This window comes from Columba livia, chromosome 3 (assembly GCF_036013475.1).
Source record: "Columba livia isolate bColLiv1 breed racing homer chromosome 3, bColLiv1.pat.W.v2, whole genome shotgun sequence".
In the NCBI taxonomy this organism is placed as follows: domain Eukaryota; kingdom Metazoa; phylum Chordata; class Aves; order Columbiformes; family Columbidae; genus Columba; species Columba livia.
Window position 1 is genome coordinate 33,604,342 of NC_088604.1, and position 16,091 is coordinate 33,620,432.

The window sequence follows — 16,091 nt, forward strand, 5'->3', positions numbered from 1 at the left end:
AATTTGATATCTGACTCAATTTATGCATAGGGTTGCGTAGGATCTTTCATGTTATCTGTAATGTTGCTGTAACTATTGAAGGTTCAATAATATTCTGTATTTTGAATTAATAACATCGTTCTAATTTTGCCTTTTGTGAAATAGTTTGACGTATGCTTCAAGTTCACATAATACATCTGAATCACTATGTTACACACTTTGTATTCCTGTTGTTTTGGGCAGATAGATATATATATATATGTGTATGTGATACATTTAAACTTAGAGAGAGAAGGGGAAAAAATAGCCCTTTTTGTGTTTAAACATGTTTTACTGGTGCTCTGCTGCATTACAGTGTATCTACTTTTCTCTCCCATACAGTGAAGCAAATCTGCTCAGCATATCTGACAGTGATGGATCTTTCAGTCCCAGTGAAGAAAGAAAAGTAAGTACTGTTTATCTCATGGTGAAAATGTATCTTAAAGCTTGCTAGATTCTTAAACAATGTTGCATAGTCATCTGTGTGGTATTACAAAATGGAAGCTTGTGTTGATATAGCAACATATGTTCAAACTGTTTATCTCTCTACCCTTGATGTGTGTGTTCCTCCAACTCCTGTCATAGGCAAAAGCCATGCTTTTTGTGTTTTTTGATATATACTGAAATAGCTTACTACTGCAAGATGCTTTAAAATAGTTTGAAAATATTAATATTTTGGTTAGTGAGTAAGGGTGTAGACGGGGTGTATTTTACACGAAATCTCGTATAAAAGCAGTCTGAAAATAAGGCTTAAGTAATATTTACGTAAATTTCTTGTAATTTGTATTTTCCTTTTAAATTTTATACAACTATTTTAATATACATGAATTCTCTTGTTACAGTCACTTCGTTGTCGGCCTGGAGCTGTTGGCACCAGTGGTGATTCCCTAAAACCATATGCCAGGAGAGGCAAAGCTGGAGGCTTGAGACTTTTTAGAGGGAACTCAATTGGCCTCAACATGATGGGAAATAGCAAGAAACTGAGGTACTACATTTAATTTTGTTTACTTACCTACTTGATCATTGATATAAATCAGCACTAAATAAACAGAACGAGATCGTTAAGGTCTTTCCTCTTCCAAAATGTTAAATAGCACATTATTAAAATCCCGGAAGGTTATTGAAATAGAGCATTCACTGGCATACTTGTCAGTGCATTGCCAATGTTGTTTGCATGTGCTCTTGTTTCCTCTATAGAGTGCTAGCAGGTAGAAGAATATTTCTAAGATCGCCATCAAGAATTTCTTTTTCCGTGATTATGAATTGCCAAGGTTAACTCAGGCTACATTTTCTGTTTTCTTTACTGCAAGATACCATTTGATTTAGGAGTCATGGGCTATTCCTTTAAAGGATTCAGCAAATACCTGTACTCCTATATGGTAGCTTGAGACTGTCACTTGCATTTAGAGCTGACAGGAACAGTGTTTAAGCATTCAGTGCTGTACTTGTTTGCTACTATTGACCCTAGTTTGTAACAGAGCGATCTCTATTTGGTGTGTAATAAAAAGTGATATGTTCATGTAACTTTCCCTGGGAGTGTTTCATGTTGATAAAGTGCACTCACTCCATTTGGTTGCCTTTGCAGGAAGGAAAAGTTCATAAGATAGGTAGCTCTAGTTGGGCCAGTCATTGAACATCTAACCTATACATAGCTGTGTGAGGCGTGTCCTCGTCTTAATGTATGCATGCTGATCTGTAGGGCATTGTTGGTAAGTGGAACTGTCTTATCAGAGTTACTTGAGAAAATAAGTTCTTGAAGTTCTATGTGATGTGTGTCCTCTCCTGCTGTTCTGATCTTTGAGCCTGATGTACAGGGAACAAATCCAGAATTTCCAGTCTGGACTGGTGGTCCATCGGTTTGATAGAGAAGAACTACTACAAGAATTGTACATACTTCAGTCAAAAGAAGGATTCTTCTTGTCTTTATGTTGTAAATATAACCTATTCCCACATATTTATCTCATTGCATTTCAAAACCTGGATGACCCTTCATCCACTATCTTAACCAAATGTGATCCATAGCAGTCTAAGTTAGTTTTTCTGTAGCTTCTGGATGGTCTTAAATTAATGCATGCTCTTAAAACAAAACAAACACAAAAAAAAACTCCATAAAAGAAAACAAAAAACACAAAACAAAGCAACAACAACCAAAACCCCCACAAAACAAAACAAACAACAAACCCAGAACAAAAATAACCCCCACAGATCCTGAATTTTCTGATGAAAGAATACCAGCTATGAACGTTTCCTTGTTAGGGGTACTTCAATAAGGACCACATAAACAATAATTTAGCGTACTAGGTGAATTATGGCTGTTCTTATCCTGCATTTTCTAGTGGCTTCGTTTTGACAAAAACCAGTGAACTTTCACTGATGAGTAAAATTCTGTACTTGTAATAGTTCAAGTTATTGTTCTTAAAAACGACATGCCATTATTATGTAATGTATGTTTGCAACAGTAACTACAGAATAATAAGTATTATATAGTAGGGTATTCTGAATAATCTTAAGTGTCTGTCTTTAATACTTTATTTTTTTTTACATTTTATTAAGTTTTCAGTAATGAACTTGTCTGAGATGAATGTTTTCTAGCTAAATGTTACATTAGTAAAGACAAAAAAATATTGTAAACTTACATAAAAGTATTAATCTCTCCCATCTCATCACTGTCTAAAAATGCACCTCTGGCCATGGAGTTTTGTTGTATAGGGTTTGTTCCTATAAACCTAAATCAAAATCATTGACTTCCCAAAGTCCAATGAAACATAAAGCAAACTCTGCATTCTCTCCACAGGTGTTTCAGACCTGATCAGATCCACAAATCAGACATTTACAAGAACTATTTTGCTGAGCTTTTTGATGAGAGTGCATCTATATTGTGTCTTGTTTTTTGGGGAAGACTGATAGGATGTTATTTGGAACTTAAAAGCTTTTTTAAAATAAAATAGATTTAATAATGGCAGGTATTTTTTTTCATAGGTTAGAATTTACTCATTGCACAGGCGTCTGTTATTTTCAACCTATTCAAGCACTTCCTTGGCAGTTCTTGCAATCTCTGAATACGAGTACTTCCATCCTTTTATTTAATTATTTTTACACAAATTAACACAATACTTCATTAGCCTTGATTTATGCCCTACAAATGATGTTTTGTGTTTCAGTATTTAATTTTTAGTACACACAGCAGATTTATAAGATTAAATACAAGTTTCTGGCTTCCTTCTTTTCAAATTGTCCAGTTCTCATGGAATCATTCTGGTTACTTCCATTCTTTAGGATTCTGTTAGTGGATGTAGACATAAAGACAGAAATGTCTGTTATAAATCTGTCAGGACTTCTTTGCTCTGTTTTTGTAGTGAAGAAGCCCATGCATGTACTTGTTGTTTGAGTAACCGAACCATTTAAAATATGATTCCTCTGATCCTCTGGAAACTAGAATTTTTTCCTATCTGGCTGTGGGATTTGTACTGAAATGCAACCTTACTGCATAATTTCTGTCCCTTTTCTGTTAAAGCAGTCTTGACTTGATTGTATTTGTGTTTTTCTTAAGTTCCAGAAAGGTATAATTGCTGAGGGTTTTTTTTAAACAGTGTAAACATTTAATTCTATTGACAAATACTGCATTATAAACCTAAGACTTAGTATGATTTAGAAAATTGAACTAAAAAAACGTAAAATCTGTTGCATGTGTATTACCTTACTTAAAGGTCACATCTTCTACTTTGAAAGCAGGCATCCATCTTCTGACTAGTACTGAGCTCATGCTGAATTTAAATGGAAAATATAAGTAGCCACCTTCTTCTTAGTAAACTGTCATTAATGAAGGAATTTTGTGGGGAATAATGAATGTGTGTGGGCCACTGTGACTGCCATAAGCAGTTAATGTTTGATTAAAACATTACCAACATTGTTAAACTCCTTTCAGGTTTTGGTCACTAAGTCTGCTTGGAAATGTGATTATCTTGATTTAATACCTTAATTGTGACAGTGTTATGTATTTCATAGCACATATGTTACAACAAAATCCCCAAATCAATAAAGATTTGTTCTCCGGTCACTGTCTGTAGTGAAGATTGGTGGTGTGTTCACTTTGACAGTGCTTAATAATTATCCTTTCAATAGCTGGATTCTTCAACTAGAGAAAATTCTAAAGGTTGATCGTGCAGTTAAGCTGCTAGATTCAGTATAGGAAGATGAGATACTTGAGCCGTTCATGGTGACTTTGTCTGCAGAATAGGGATTAAAAACTCTCAGATCAGTGGGGCTTGATTCAAATTAGTGTTATTGTAGTACAATACTCCCTAGAATTCAGGGAATGAATGACAGGAAGAAGGAATTGGTAAGGACGGTGAGAAAAAATTTTGGTTGGTTTGGTTTTGGATTGTTTGTTTGGTTTGGTTTTGGTTTTGGTTTTTTAATCATGAGGTCTTACTTCAAATTGCTTTTATCTTTGCTAGTTTTCAGTAAGTTATATAAAATTTTCTCACATTATTATATCCCTCTTAGATTTTTTTTTAATAATTCATTAAAAAATGTTATTTGATGAACAGCAGAATTAATGTAGTCTGTAGTTGTGTCCTGTGTTCCTGAACTGTCATGCTTCCATTCCTTCTGGATCCATCTCTTTGTCCAGTGCAAGATTTCTCTGTCCTTTGCGTTTTGAATCTGTGGTGTTAAGAAGTTTTCTAGGATCAGCTGACAGAATGAGATAGTGTAACCTTGTTTTCATCAGAGCCTAAACTTTAAATGGTTCTGTGGGTTCTAAGATCAGGTTAAGGAGACATATATTGTTAATATATTGTAAGTCTTTGAGACTTCTACAACATTTCTTCTTTCAGTGAACTTTCTGACCATTACCCTAGTTTTAGTGTTGTATGTTCATTTTCTTGAAACTGTGCAGAAACTTGCAAACCCAGATTTCAGTTTGGTTGTGCCCATTTTGCAACTTTCTAGAACTTTATGATTAAACTTTCCGGTGATTCTGTCTGTACTGAGTATGTTCTATTCAAAGAGCAGGATAATGGAGCAGATTGTATTTTACAGCTGGCCTACTTGGAAGCGTATCTGATGCCATATGAACTAGTTAAGTGTGCCATCTAGAACAGTCTGCTTTGGTTCAAATCTGATCACCCAGCAGGCTGCGATATTCTATTCCAGCACCGACTGGAGTTTCTCACTACTTGAGTATGAGGCAGAAAGCAGAAGCGCTGCTTAACAGTTTTTTGTGCTGCAGGAGCGCTAGACTTAGAGTTTCCCTATCATGACAGTTTGGCAAAGCTCAGATTCAACAAATAAAATTACAACACATGAGATAGGTATATTTATAGACTTGCTTGCTTATTTAAACTCTTTAAGTCTTAAACATTTGAGAAGGCATTCCTTCTTTTCTAGTATCTCTTTCAAAGACATTAAACTGGAACCCAGAGAGGGTTTGAGACACCCTAAAGTATTTAGGGCAAGTGTTTGTCAGCTTTTTATTTCTCAGGTGACAATATTAAACAGAAGGTCCATTGTAATTTGGCCTGGATGATGACTGACCCGCTATAGTTGCATAGGCTTGGTTTGGAATCATGGGAGATGAGTTTATTTACTTTCAAGAGGTTGGTGATTGAATGGGACGCTATTAGGTTAGTTTTGGAGGAGGTTGAACTGTTAACCCAGAACATTTATGATGTTTCTAAACTTCATATCCTAGAAAAGAGTCTTACTGTTTGGTTGGTTTTGATAGGTCTTGTTCTGTTACGTGCATGATTATGTCACGTTCAGGTCGTAACTGTCATCTTGCGATCAGTCAGATATACTCTGACAGCTTCTCATTTTGACCTATGATACTTGATATAAGACTCTCGAAAGAGTTTGTAGTGCTAAACTTAAGAGAAATTTAAGCAAGCAAGTAGTTGGCTCACTTTCATCTTCTGGAGGAATGTAAAGGAAGGAATAGGAATTGCATGTCAGCTTTTTGGAGAATTTTGGTACTTGAGTTTTTTTCATTGTTCATAACAGCACAAACGGCAGGAGCAAAATTTCTGCTGCTTAATTCTGAGAAATATTTTAAATCAATCAGCTTTTTTGCATCACTTTATTTAGTGCAATTAAAATTTCCATGCAATTTTACAAGGGAAATTTAAGTGTTGTATATCCATAATTTCAAACATTTTGCATTACCAAAATGCTCTCTCTTAAAAGTTGCATGTTTTTTGAACATTTCAAATGTAGTATTGTGTGTCCTGTCACGGAAGAATGCAGGATAATTGTTAGGGTCTCACGATCTTTGCAGCAGTACTGTATTATTGATCTACTGCATTTTGAATCAGCTTTCACTAGAGAGGATAATGGCAAGTAATGTTCTCTGAAGAATTATTTGTTTTACATAGTAATGACATTAAAGTGTCAAAAGGCAACAAATGAAGAAACCAAAGAAATGCTAAAAGACATTGGTGAATATACTATCTTTGTGCAGAGTCTTGCTGAGATATTTTAGCACCTGAGAATCCTTGTCTTTTCTTTTTGAGATGTGTTGAGTTACCAGCCATCTTACATCCATAAATTTGCTAGTTTTATTTTCCCTTGTGAGTAATAAGGTGAGGGTAATTCCTGAATGTGCACTTCAGTCTGTTCACGTATTGTGTCCTTTAAGTTATATTAAATAAGTTAATATTCTGTATTATTAAAATGTATAGGAGGAATTATAATATTAATAATAGATAGCTATAATTCATTAAAAAGGCAATGTCTTTCTGCACTGATGGGGTTGAGTAAAGGAGAGCTAGTTCAGTGTTTTGGATTGTGATAAAATGATTAAAAATCTTTACCTTTTCTTCCAGGAAAAAATAATAAAATTGTGTATTCTTCCATGTCTATTTTATTATAGGAATTAATGTTTTTATGCCTATCAGATGATCCCAACAAGTTGTATTAGTGATTCAGAAATACTCTATTGATTTTTGGCTTTGTATGGCTGTTATTGTAAGAGCAGGACACCACAATTTTTAGCTGAGAAAGTGTACAAATACATGAGTCTTTTCTTAAACAATTTTTCTGTATGTTTACAGTGAAAATACTCAAAATATGTCTTGTCCCGTAACTGTGGTACATGGTAGACGTTTTCATCATGCACATGCACAAACACCAGTAGTAAAAACAGCAGCCCAAAGGTAAGACTACACTTGTTTCTCCAGATGTTCCCATTGTAAAAAGTCATTTCTGGTTTTGTACATAATTTTTTTCCTTATGCTATGAAGTGTTTTAAGGAAACATAAGTAACTACACAGTGCATTCTTGATCATGAGCTTTGATCTTAATTACTGAAGTTTAATAAAACTTACCATTTTGGACTTATTATTTATATAATATTAGAATTTACTAATTTTAAAGTACACTATGACACATATTCAGTAGGAGGGCACCTTCCAATGAATATATATGTAGAAGATACTTTGAAATGGACAAACATGGTATGCAGTAGAAATTCACATAACAGACAATATGGTCATCAAATACTAATTCACAGAAACTCCACCTTGTGTAAGGATGGTTATCAATCAGTTGATCATATATGTTCTATAAATAAAGCATAAAACATACAAACTGGGACATCTCACAGAAGCAAAGTTTTGCATTTATATAAATAGCTGTTAGAGTGGATGACTGGAAAGTGGGGAATCTTACTCAGCTATTCTGAATTAAACTTAATTGTTTTGAAAACTTAAATTACATCAGACTTCTATAAAGTGCAGGGTTTTCAAGTTTTTTACAGGCTTTTCACGTGCAACATGTGTCACAAACATATGAGCTAACCATTGCTTCAAGGAATTTTCTTTCGAAATTTGCCCATTCAAAGCTCTTTTTGTCTGTAAATTTCATGGATTTCCACCAGCCCATGTGAGTGCTTCATCCTGTTAGCAATTTGAAGCCTCCTTCTTCTGCCTTCTTTCCTCTCTGTTTTTCAGTGTAGATTTTTTGGGGTGGTGGGATCATATGTAGGCATCATTCTCTTTTGTTCGTACTTCCCTCACTTTCATTTGCTACTTTCGGAAAAACAAAGCCCATATACTAATGTAAATGAATGATGTGATCCAAACGTGCATTAGGGTAATCTGGTGTCAAAGAAACACACTGAAAAATTGGTTTTAGATTCATGTCCCTGAGGACCTACACCATTGTTGCTTCCTTCCATTTCAAACTGTGCTGTCAGTGGTAACTGGAAGATAGCACGGACATTTCCTTCCCCTTAGTAACACTGGATGCAGTGGAGATCTCTCTTTATATTTCTTCCCACCACTGCAAGGAGAGATGACTAGGGAGGATTTGTGGAACTTTTCCCATGAACTAAACTGAAAGATGAGGTTTGTGCTGCCAGTGTGCCTTACGATGAACCACCTGTGCTCTTTTCTTCTTACATGCAGTCCTTTTTAGAATATTTTTGTTCGATGTTCCATTGAGGAAAGCATAGGGTATATCTAAGCGTTCATGCCCTTGTCTTTCACTTTTTAATTTGTAATTCTGAGGGATAAAATCTTGATCTGCAGTGCTGATTAAAATGACTTGAAATAAGCAAAACCGTGTGAGACTGCTGCTTCTTGTATCACTGAATGTTCACCTTAATAATGTTAGTGTATTGATTAAGCTGTAAGATGGTTGTTTGAAACAGCCAGTCAACATGGATTCACCTAGTTAAGTGCCATACGCTTCTTCAGCATGCAAGAGTCTGCTCCGGAGATAACTTAATTTTGAGGGGATGTTAGATTTGCCTGCTTGTCTTTCTCAGCTATGGGACTTGCTTCTTTATAAGCCTACAATGTAATGTGGAAAAAAAAAAGTAGCGACTTCTTTGTATGTGTGACATGCCGAAAGCAAACTAATGCATAATACAAGCAAGCTGAATATTGCATGAAGTAATTGGATAGTAGTCATCTTGAATGTGTCTAAATATGTTTTCTTTTCAGTTGTTATTGTAGTTCATTTACACGAACAACAGACAAATAACTCTTATGCTAAGAATATTTTAGGAGTTTCAAAGGCAGAAAATAGTTATAACAATTCCGAGCCATGTTTTACTACTGGAAGATGTCAGAATGAACGTGACCTCATTGACTGAGGGTGTACTTTAGAGAAACTGTGCAAAGGATATTGAATTCTAGTATCTTTTTTGCCAACTGGCTACTTTTTAAAAAGCTTCTAAATCTGCTTACAAGTTTAAAAATTGAAAATTAATAGGACACAACCTTCTGTAATACTACTTTTTTTTTAATGAACAAAAAAGGGTGAACTCAAGACTACTTGATATGGGGAATGGAGGTTTATGAATGAGATGAGAATAGGTGTTAGGAAAAAAAAGAAACTAAAAGAGGACTATTTAAAACCGTTCATATTACAAAATTCCAGTGCATATAGAGTCGGTAATTTTTTTATCATATATTTTTAGTTGTTTGGGATCTTTTATTTTTTTGCTAGTTTTTACTATCTTTAGAAAATATCTGAGTTTAAAAGGAAATTCTGGTGGTGTTTCCTCAGAAAGGAGTATATGCAGAAAATGCGGGTGGCAAACCAAGAATAAAATTCAATGTAGATACCATGACAAAGAAAAGCTGGTAGCAGGGAAATTAATTTCTAAGGTGTTGGGGTTTTTTCCTATACTAATTTACAGACAAAACAAAGTTATGTTATTTTCCATTATACGCATTCGTAGAATTGTTTTATGGTATGGTGATCAGTAACAACATAGGGAAAATAGTCTGAACTAACGGAACATATTGTTCTTAAATCTATAGCAGATTATTGAAAGGATAACCAAAAATAAAAACATGATTAAACTAGTTCTGAGCAGATTGAGTTTCTGGCACTGGCATTACAGATTCTGTTATTTATACTACGTTCTTTGAGTGAGGATGGTATCACAAGGGGCAAACTAGTTATGAAACTCTCTATCAAGTTGAATTTGGAGTTTGTGTTGTGTACTTTATTTCTCATTTCTTTCTCTGCTTTTTTGCATGTGCATGTTAAGTTAAATTCTGGGTGAATATCTGTTGCACTTATATTTAAAATACAAGTTTCCAGACAAAATTGGCATTTCAAAATAGTATTTTGATAAATATTATCCATGTTTTTTTCTAGTGGAATCTGAGGATAAAATTCATTCACGTCTGATACAACAGATTCTCAGTTATGGCTTAGCCTATTGTTGTAGTTGTTTCAAACTATTTTGCTTGATTTAATGGATGCATAGTTCTATCTTATGCTTTTGACTGATGGTTCTCTAATGCTTAGCATTGGAATAGCATGTATGTACAGCATGTCTAACAATCTTACGCATGAGTTGCATGAAGCAATTTGTAGGGACACTGCTCATTATCTTTCCTGGATCTGTCCAGGATTCTCATTTCTTAACCTTTCTGAGATGCAAAAGTGAAATTTCTTTTCCATGGATTTTGTTAATATGGGATTTTGAAACAAGCAAGTGAGGCATCTCTTGTAATGACGATGCACAGTATCAGGCATTCTGGATTTTTTTTCCCTGCCTTTAAGTTTCCTTAGCATTAAAGTTTACACTTCTTAACAGTTGGCCTCTTTACAGCACCTGTAAACAGTTAATCCAAGTTACATATTAACTGTGCCAAGGATATGAAGATACTGGATGTGGCTCCATACGGACATGGTTTGCATCTGGCCGGAGTTAAAAACTCAGATGTGACTCACACAGACATGGGGTTTAGCGCTGACTGATTGCCCCCACCCTAGTCTAAGTGACAATGGTCACATTCAGTTTTGAATTCCTTTTACTGTCTCCCCAGAGCACCTTGGAGACTGAGTGCATTTTCATACTGCACTCTCTAGGATTATCAGGATTACCTTCTTACCTGGTTTACTTTCAATCCTGCCATTCCTCTGGATAACAGAGAGTTAGTTTGCTCTATTCCTGTGAGCGTTCCGAGAAAAGGAGAGTGTGTTTATATTACTCTGTAATATTATTACTCTGCTTCATTTGACTGAAGTAAAACAGGAAACAATTTGAATTTGTTCTGGTTTAGCATAATGTTAGTCTAATGTGTATATGACATAAGTTTGTTGGGCTTTTGATACTTGGGAGGGGCAGCCACGCACATTAAAAGCTTACAGCATTCCATATTACGAGTTTTGAGAAGGCAGGAGAGATAGAGATACTGTTTTCGAGTTGTTGTCATGCTGGTCTTAGTTATATCTATTTTTAGATCAGTCTTGGTATACAAAAGACCTGAGTTGTGAGCACCAGCTACATTCCTTAATGTTAAAGGAGATACTTCTGAAAATTTGTCCCTAATTCTTAAAGATTTTTAGATATTCTTGGCTGGTTGCTTCTGTTTATCCTTCTCTATCCAGTAGGTGATTGCATGTGGTCTCCTAAATATTTAAGTAGTGCTTTCTGTTTTATTTTTTTTTTCTCAATTTAAACACTTCAGTATTTTTGAATAGTTGGAAATGAGTTGTTATGTAAATTTGTTTTATCTTTTTTTGCATGGCAATTGGGGATTGGAAATGAGGCTTGATCTTAATTCATGTGTTGGGATTCTGTCATGTCAGGTTCTATATTGCAGTGAGTTGAGACGACCAGATTGAGTTCAGAATTAATCAAATTTACAGATGGAAAAAGAGTAGTATTTGGACCACTGACTGTAGCTGTCTGTGAAGTAACATTTGTTTATGCATTTATAATTACTGTTACAAAAATGCTGTGAAAAATAATAATGCTCATTTGAAAACTAGTCCAGTGAATGCAAGAGACAATGAAACAGTTATAGTTCATATTTAATAATTTTTAATATAGTGATGTGCAACTCATGTGGGGCTTTGCATCTTATGTTTTTTTTTCTTTTTTCATATTTTAAGCAATCTGGACCGAAAGGAAAGGTAAGCTCACTGTTGATTAAATGAGCATGACAATGAGCATAAAGAAAATTAACTGAATGAGTGCTTTATCAATGCTAGTTAAAGAATATTCAATCCGCCAATCATATCTGCTCATATATGAGGCGGCTTGATTGTTTTTGTTCTGTTTTTGTGGTTCACTTAGTCCCTTTGACCAAAAAAAAACCGACCTTTACATCCACCTCTCAATAATGCCATGTTAATATGTACTTCGGGTACATTTCCACTGGCAATTATCTATTTATATATCCAACGTGAAAATAAATTCCAGAGAAAGTTATAATTTATCTAAGAATTCACTGCTATTTCTTTTTGTACAGCAGCAAGTTTGTGTAATAGAATGGTTCTGAAGCGTATCTAAGTAAGGTGTTTAAAAGCTTTTACTCTGTCATCTCAGCTTGGTTTGAATAGCATTAAAGGTTTTTATTGCAATAGTGTGTACATTCTATTCATGAAGTGCATATGTTAAAACAATTAACAGAAAACATATAGCAAAACCAGGCACACTGGTTTTCCATTGGTCATTTCAGGCTCATTTCTCACTTATTTTGCATCTGGTTTGCTGCTGTTAATATTTTGTTAGCAATATGAAATACCATACATTTGTTTTTCTTTCTGTATAGCTTAATTTATATGTTGGTGGAAATGTTGGTAGTAATGAATTAATTGAGCTTTTGTAAATGTCCTGTCTTTGTAGGTGTTTCTTGGCAGTATAGACTTGATATCAAGTTGAATTATTTTAACAGTGTATATAATGTTTAAGCAATAATGATATAAATAACACAGAAATCTAGTGTAGATCTGTTCTTTGTGAATTCAGGATTTTCTAGATTCATTTCCAATTCAGTAGTAAAACCAAGCCTTTCTGTTTTACAGCCTTTTGTTATTTCTTAAATGTCAAAGAGATACTCACCAGTTAGTTTTGGCTCTCTAAGAAGGGATCTGATCATCCTCTTGCTGCCTGGGCTTTGAGTTCCAGTATTTTTTTTCTTGTTTTTCTTTGTGCTGAATCTATGCTATTAGTTAACTATTCGGCTATTAATGTTTTTAATTGGGCACTACATGTAACAGAAGACTATGGTTGAACTACATGCTGGCAATTGTAGTTTTCCCTTGGGGTCACCTGCTGCTTCTTAATCCAGTACAGAAGTATGTTCTGTTTTCCTTCCCTGCTTCATGTTGCTGTCCTAGCAGGATGATTTTTAGGCAGGAGCTGCTAAGTTTAGTTTTAATCATTACCATCATGATAAGCGCAGCTGACTTTCTGGGCCAAATGGGTCTACTGACGTGCATACTGAAAACTCAGTTCCCTGTGCTGCTGCTTCTCTCTTTCAGCCTTTGACTTCTGTACTCCGTTTTTCCTATAAGACGCACTGAAGGTAAATCTCACCTCAGCAGCTTGGTACTTCTTATCATGCTTTGGTCTTTTTTTGGGTAATGATATAGAAACCAACAGCCTGCCCACGGTGGTGTACCTGCAGGTAGCAGTATAGCGAAGCAGGGTGAGGAAGAGCTGAATAAGGAAGCCAAAGCTCAAAGAGCCAAGCTTCACATTAAACACAGCTCTTGTGTGAGCCTACACCTCAACAAAGTTTGGAGTTGGTGCAGCCTCTTTGATCACAGCCTGTTAGGGAAGAATGGGATCCAGCTGTCTAGGAGAGGCAAGGCGAACTTTCGCAGCAGGCTGGCCAACTTGATGAGGTGGCCTTTAAACTGAAAGACCTGTGGGATGGGTTCTGAAGTGTCAACACTCACTCCATTGCATCCAGCTGGAGAATAAGCCAGGCCAACCAAAGCAGTGACAAATTTTCCTTACCTGCCTCCCAAAAGGAGAACCAGAATGACCAGCCTCAGTGTATATACACCAGGAGCTCTGTATTGAGTCGGAAAGTTATGATATCATAGGAATAACTGAAATATGGTGGGTGGGACAACTCACATGACTGGAGGCTATAGGCTGTTTCATAAAGACAGGCAGGGAAGAAGAAGAGGAGTAGTCACCTTCTATGTTAAGAAGAACCTTGAAGGTATACAAGTCAACTATGGTGATTCTGGAAGCCCTATTGAATGCCTCTGGTTCAAGATCAGAGAGGTCAGCTCCAGGGGGAAACTTAGCTACTGACCTGCAGACAAAGGTGATAAGGCCAATGAAGCAGTACTTGTGTCACTTAAGCAAGCTTCAGATCAACAGAGCCTGGTTCTTACGGATGACTTCAACTATCCAGACATGTTAGCAGAACAATACAGCAGCTCACATGTTATCCATCAAGTTTCTGGAATGCATAGAGGACAACTTCCCCACACAAGTGTTAGATGCACCAACCAGGAATGGCATTGGAGGGCTTGCTACTCACAAACTAAGAAAACCTGCTTTGTAATATTTTGATTAGCGATAGCCTTGACTGCAGTGGTCACAATATTGTGGAGTTCCTGCTGAGCACACTGGAGGTTATTACTAAGACAAAGGTTTTAGGTGTCAGAAGGACAAACTTCAGCTCACTCAGAGCTCAGTTGGGAGGGATTCTGTGGAAAGTTTACATAGATGATAAAGGAGATAATGAGTGCTTGGAGTTTTTCAGGAACACTCTCCTGGAAGCACAGAGAAACAGTTAATCCCCTTTAAAAGTCAGGGAAGTAGGTGGAGCAGGAGACTTCGAGCTTCTGTGTTTGTTCAAAACCAAAAGAGAACCAAAAGAGAAGCATACCAGTGGTGGAAAAGTGGATGAATAAGTGTTGAGAACTACAAGGGTATTGCCAGGGTGTGCACAGATGCAGTTAGAAAAGCAAAAGCTCAACTCAAATTGAAATTGGCCAGACATGTCAAAAACCACAAGAAAGGGTTCTTCAGGTATGTAAACAACAAACAGAAGGAAAATGTTGGCCCACTGTTAAACAGGAGAGGTGAAGTAGTCACCAGCAATGCTGAAAAGGCAGAGGTTCTCGACATTTTCTTCACCAGCAGTGTTGGGCCCCAGGCCTTGGGAACAGAAATCTGGGTTGATGCAAACACAGACCCACTGTCAGTGAAGGAAGAGGTGGGATGTGAGCTGTTACAGGAGCTCGACCCCTGTACATCGAAGAGCCCTGACATTGTCCACTCAAGGGGGTTAAGAGAGCTGGCTGGTATTGTAAGGCTGGTCTCCATAATCTCTGAGAAATCATGGAGATAGGGGGATGTCTAGACTGTGCCTTTGCCAAGAAAGATTGGACCAGATGATCCTTGAAGTTCTGTCCAGCCTGTTATTCTGTGATTCTATGATGATTCTGCAATACATATACAATACATAGTGGGTTCAATGTGCCTTATACCATACTGTGAGTAGTTCGGAAAGCTCTAAGACAGCACTGTATCCTAAGTGACCAGATCCAGATGTTTCTTTAGGTTTATTAATTTCTGGCATAGACAGAAATTGTCCCCATCTCTTGAGTTGTTTCCTCCCAGCCCACTCTCCCCCTCCGCCCCCTTTTTTTTTTTCTATAGAAGAAATTTTAATAAGAAAATTTCATTTTGACGGGAGGGTCTCGCAGAGGGCTGTCTACCAGCCCAAGGTGAAGACAGTAAGGTCCAATTCCATCAGCAAAGGAATATGGCAATAATCTTGAATGTGTGCTGAAAATATTAAATCAATGGCACCATTCTGTGTGGGCAAAACATGTTTAGTCAAGAATGCTGTACCATTTAACTTTTAAGATGTGTCAGAAGTTCAGGACTGTCTGCAGTCCAGACTGCCTCAGCCTTTTTATCATGTGTGTTGCAGGAAGAGCCTGATCTTTCTTGGTCTTGTAATTCATGTTTTGCTGTTTGAAGCTTTCCTAGTTCCTAAGGTCGCTTTTATCAAATACTGGTCTACTGCCCTTGTACTTAAAGGTATTAAAATCATAACTGCTTATAATGGGTGAGATAAATGAGATGCCTAAAATGATTTATCTCTGAGCATGGAGCTTTGTTCTTCAAGCAAAATTTGAATCTCTTAAGAAATATTTTTGGAAACCTAACAGGAAGAAAAAAAGAGTGTATTTTTAATATATACTAGGATGACAGGAACAGCAATGTATTTCTTGTTTTTTCTATTAGACACAGTATATAGATAGTCTCGTATCTTGATGTATTTAGCGAGAATGCATTTGGGTTTCAGTGCTTTTTTTTTTAATCTCTTATAAAAACTTTTGTA

At 36.2% G+C, this 16,091-nt stretch overlaps 1 protein-coding gene across 3 annotated transcripts in view; it reads left to right on the top strand.

Annotated features, from left to right (window-relative positions):
* SENP6 (SUMO specific peptidase 6) overlaps nt 1-16,091 on the top strand; it is a 76,347-nt gene that overhangs the window by 25,005 nt on the left and 35,251 nt on the right. The window contains exons 3-6 of one of the 3 annotated variants that reach the window (XM_065056345.1): nt 361-424; nt 861-1,003; nt 7,071-7,172; nt 11,881-11,901. In XM_065056345.1, the coding sequence (XP_064912417.1) occupies nt 361-424; nt 861-1,003; nt 7,071-7,172; nt 11,881-11,901 (330 nt within the window). The remainder of the gene's footprint in view (nt 1-360; nt 425-860; nt 1,004-7,070; nt 7,173-11,880; nt 11,902-16,091) is intronic. The other 2 variants (XM_065056343.1, XM_065056344.1) reach the window with 2 other exon arrangements.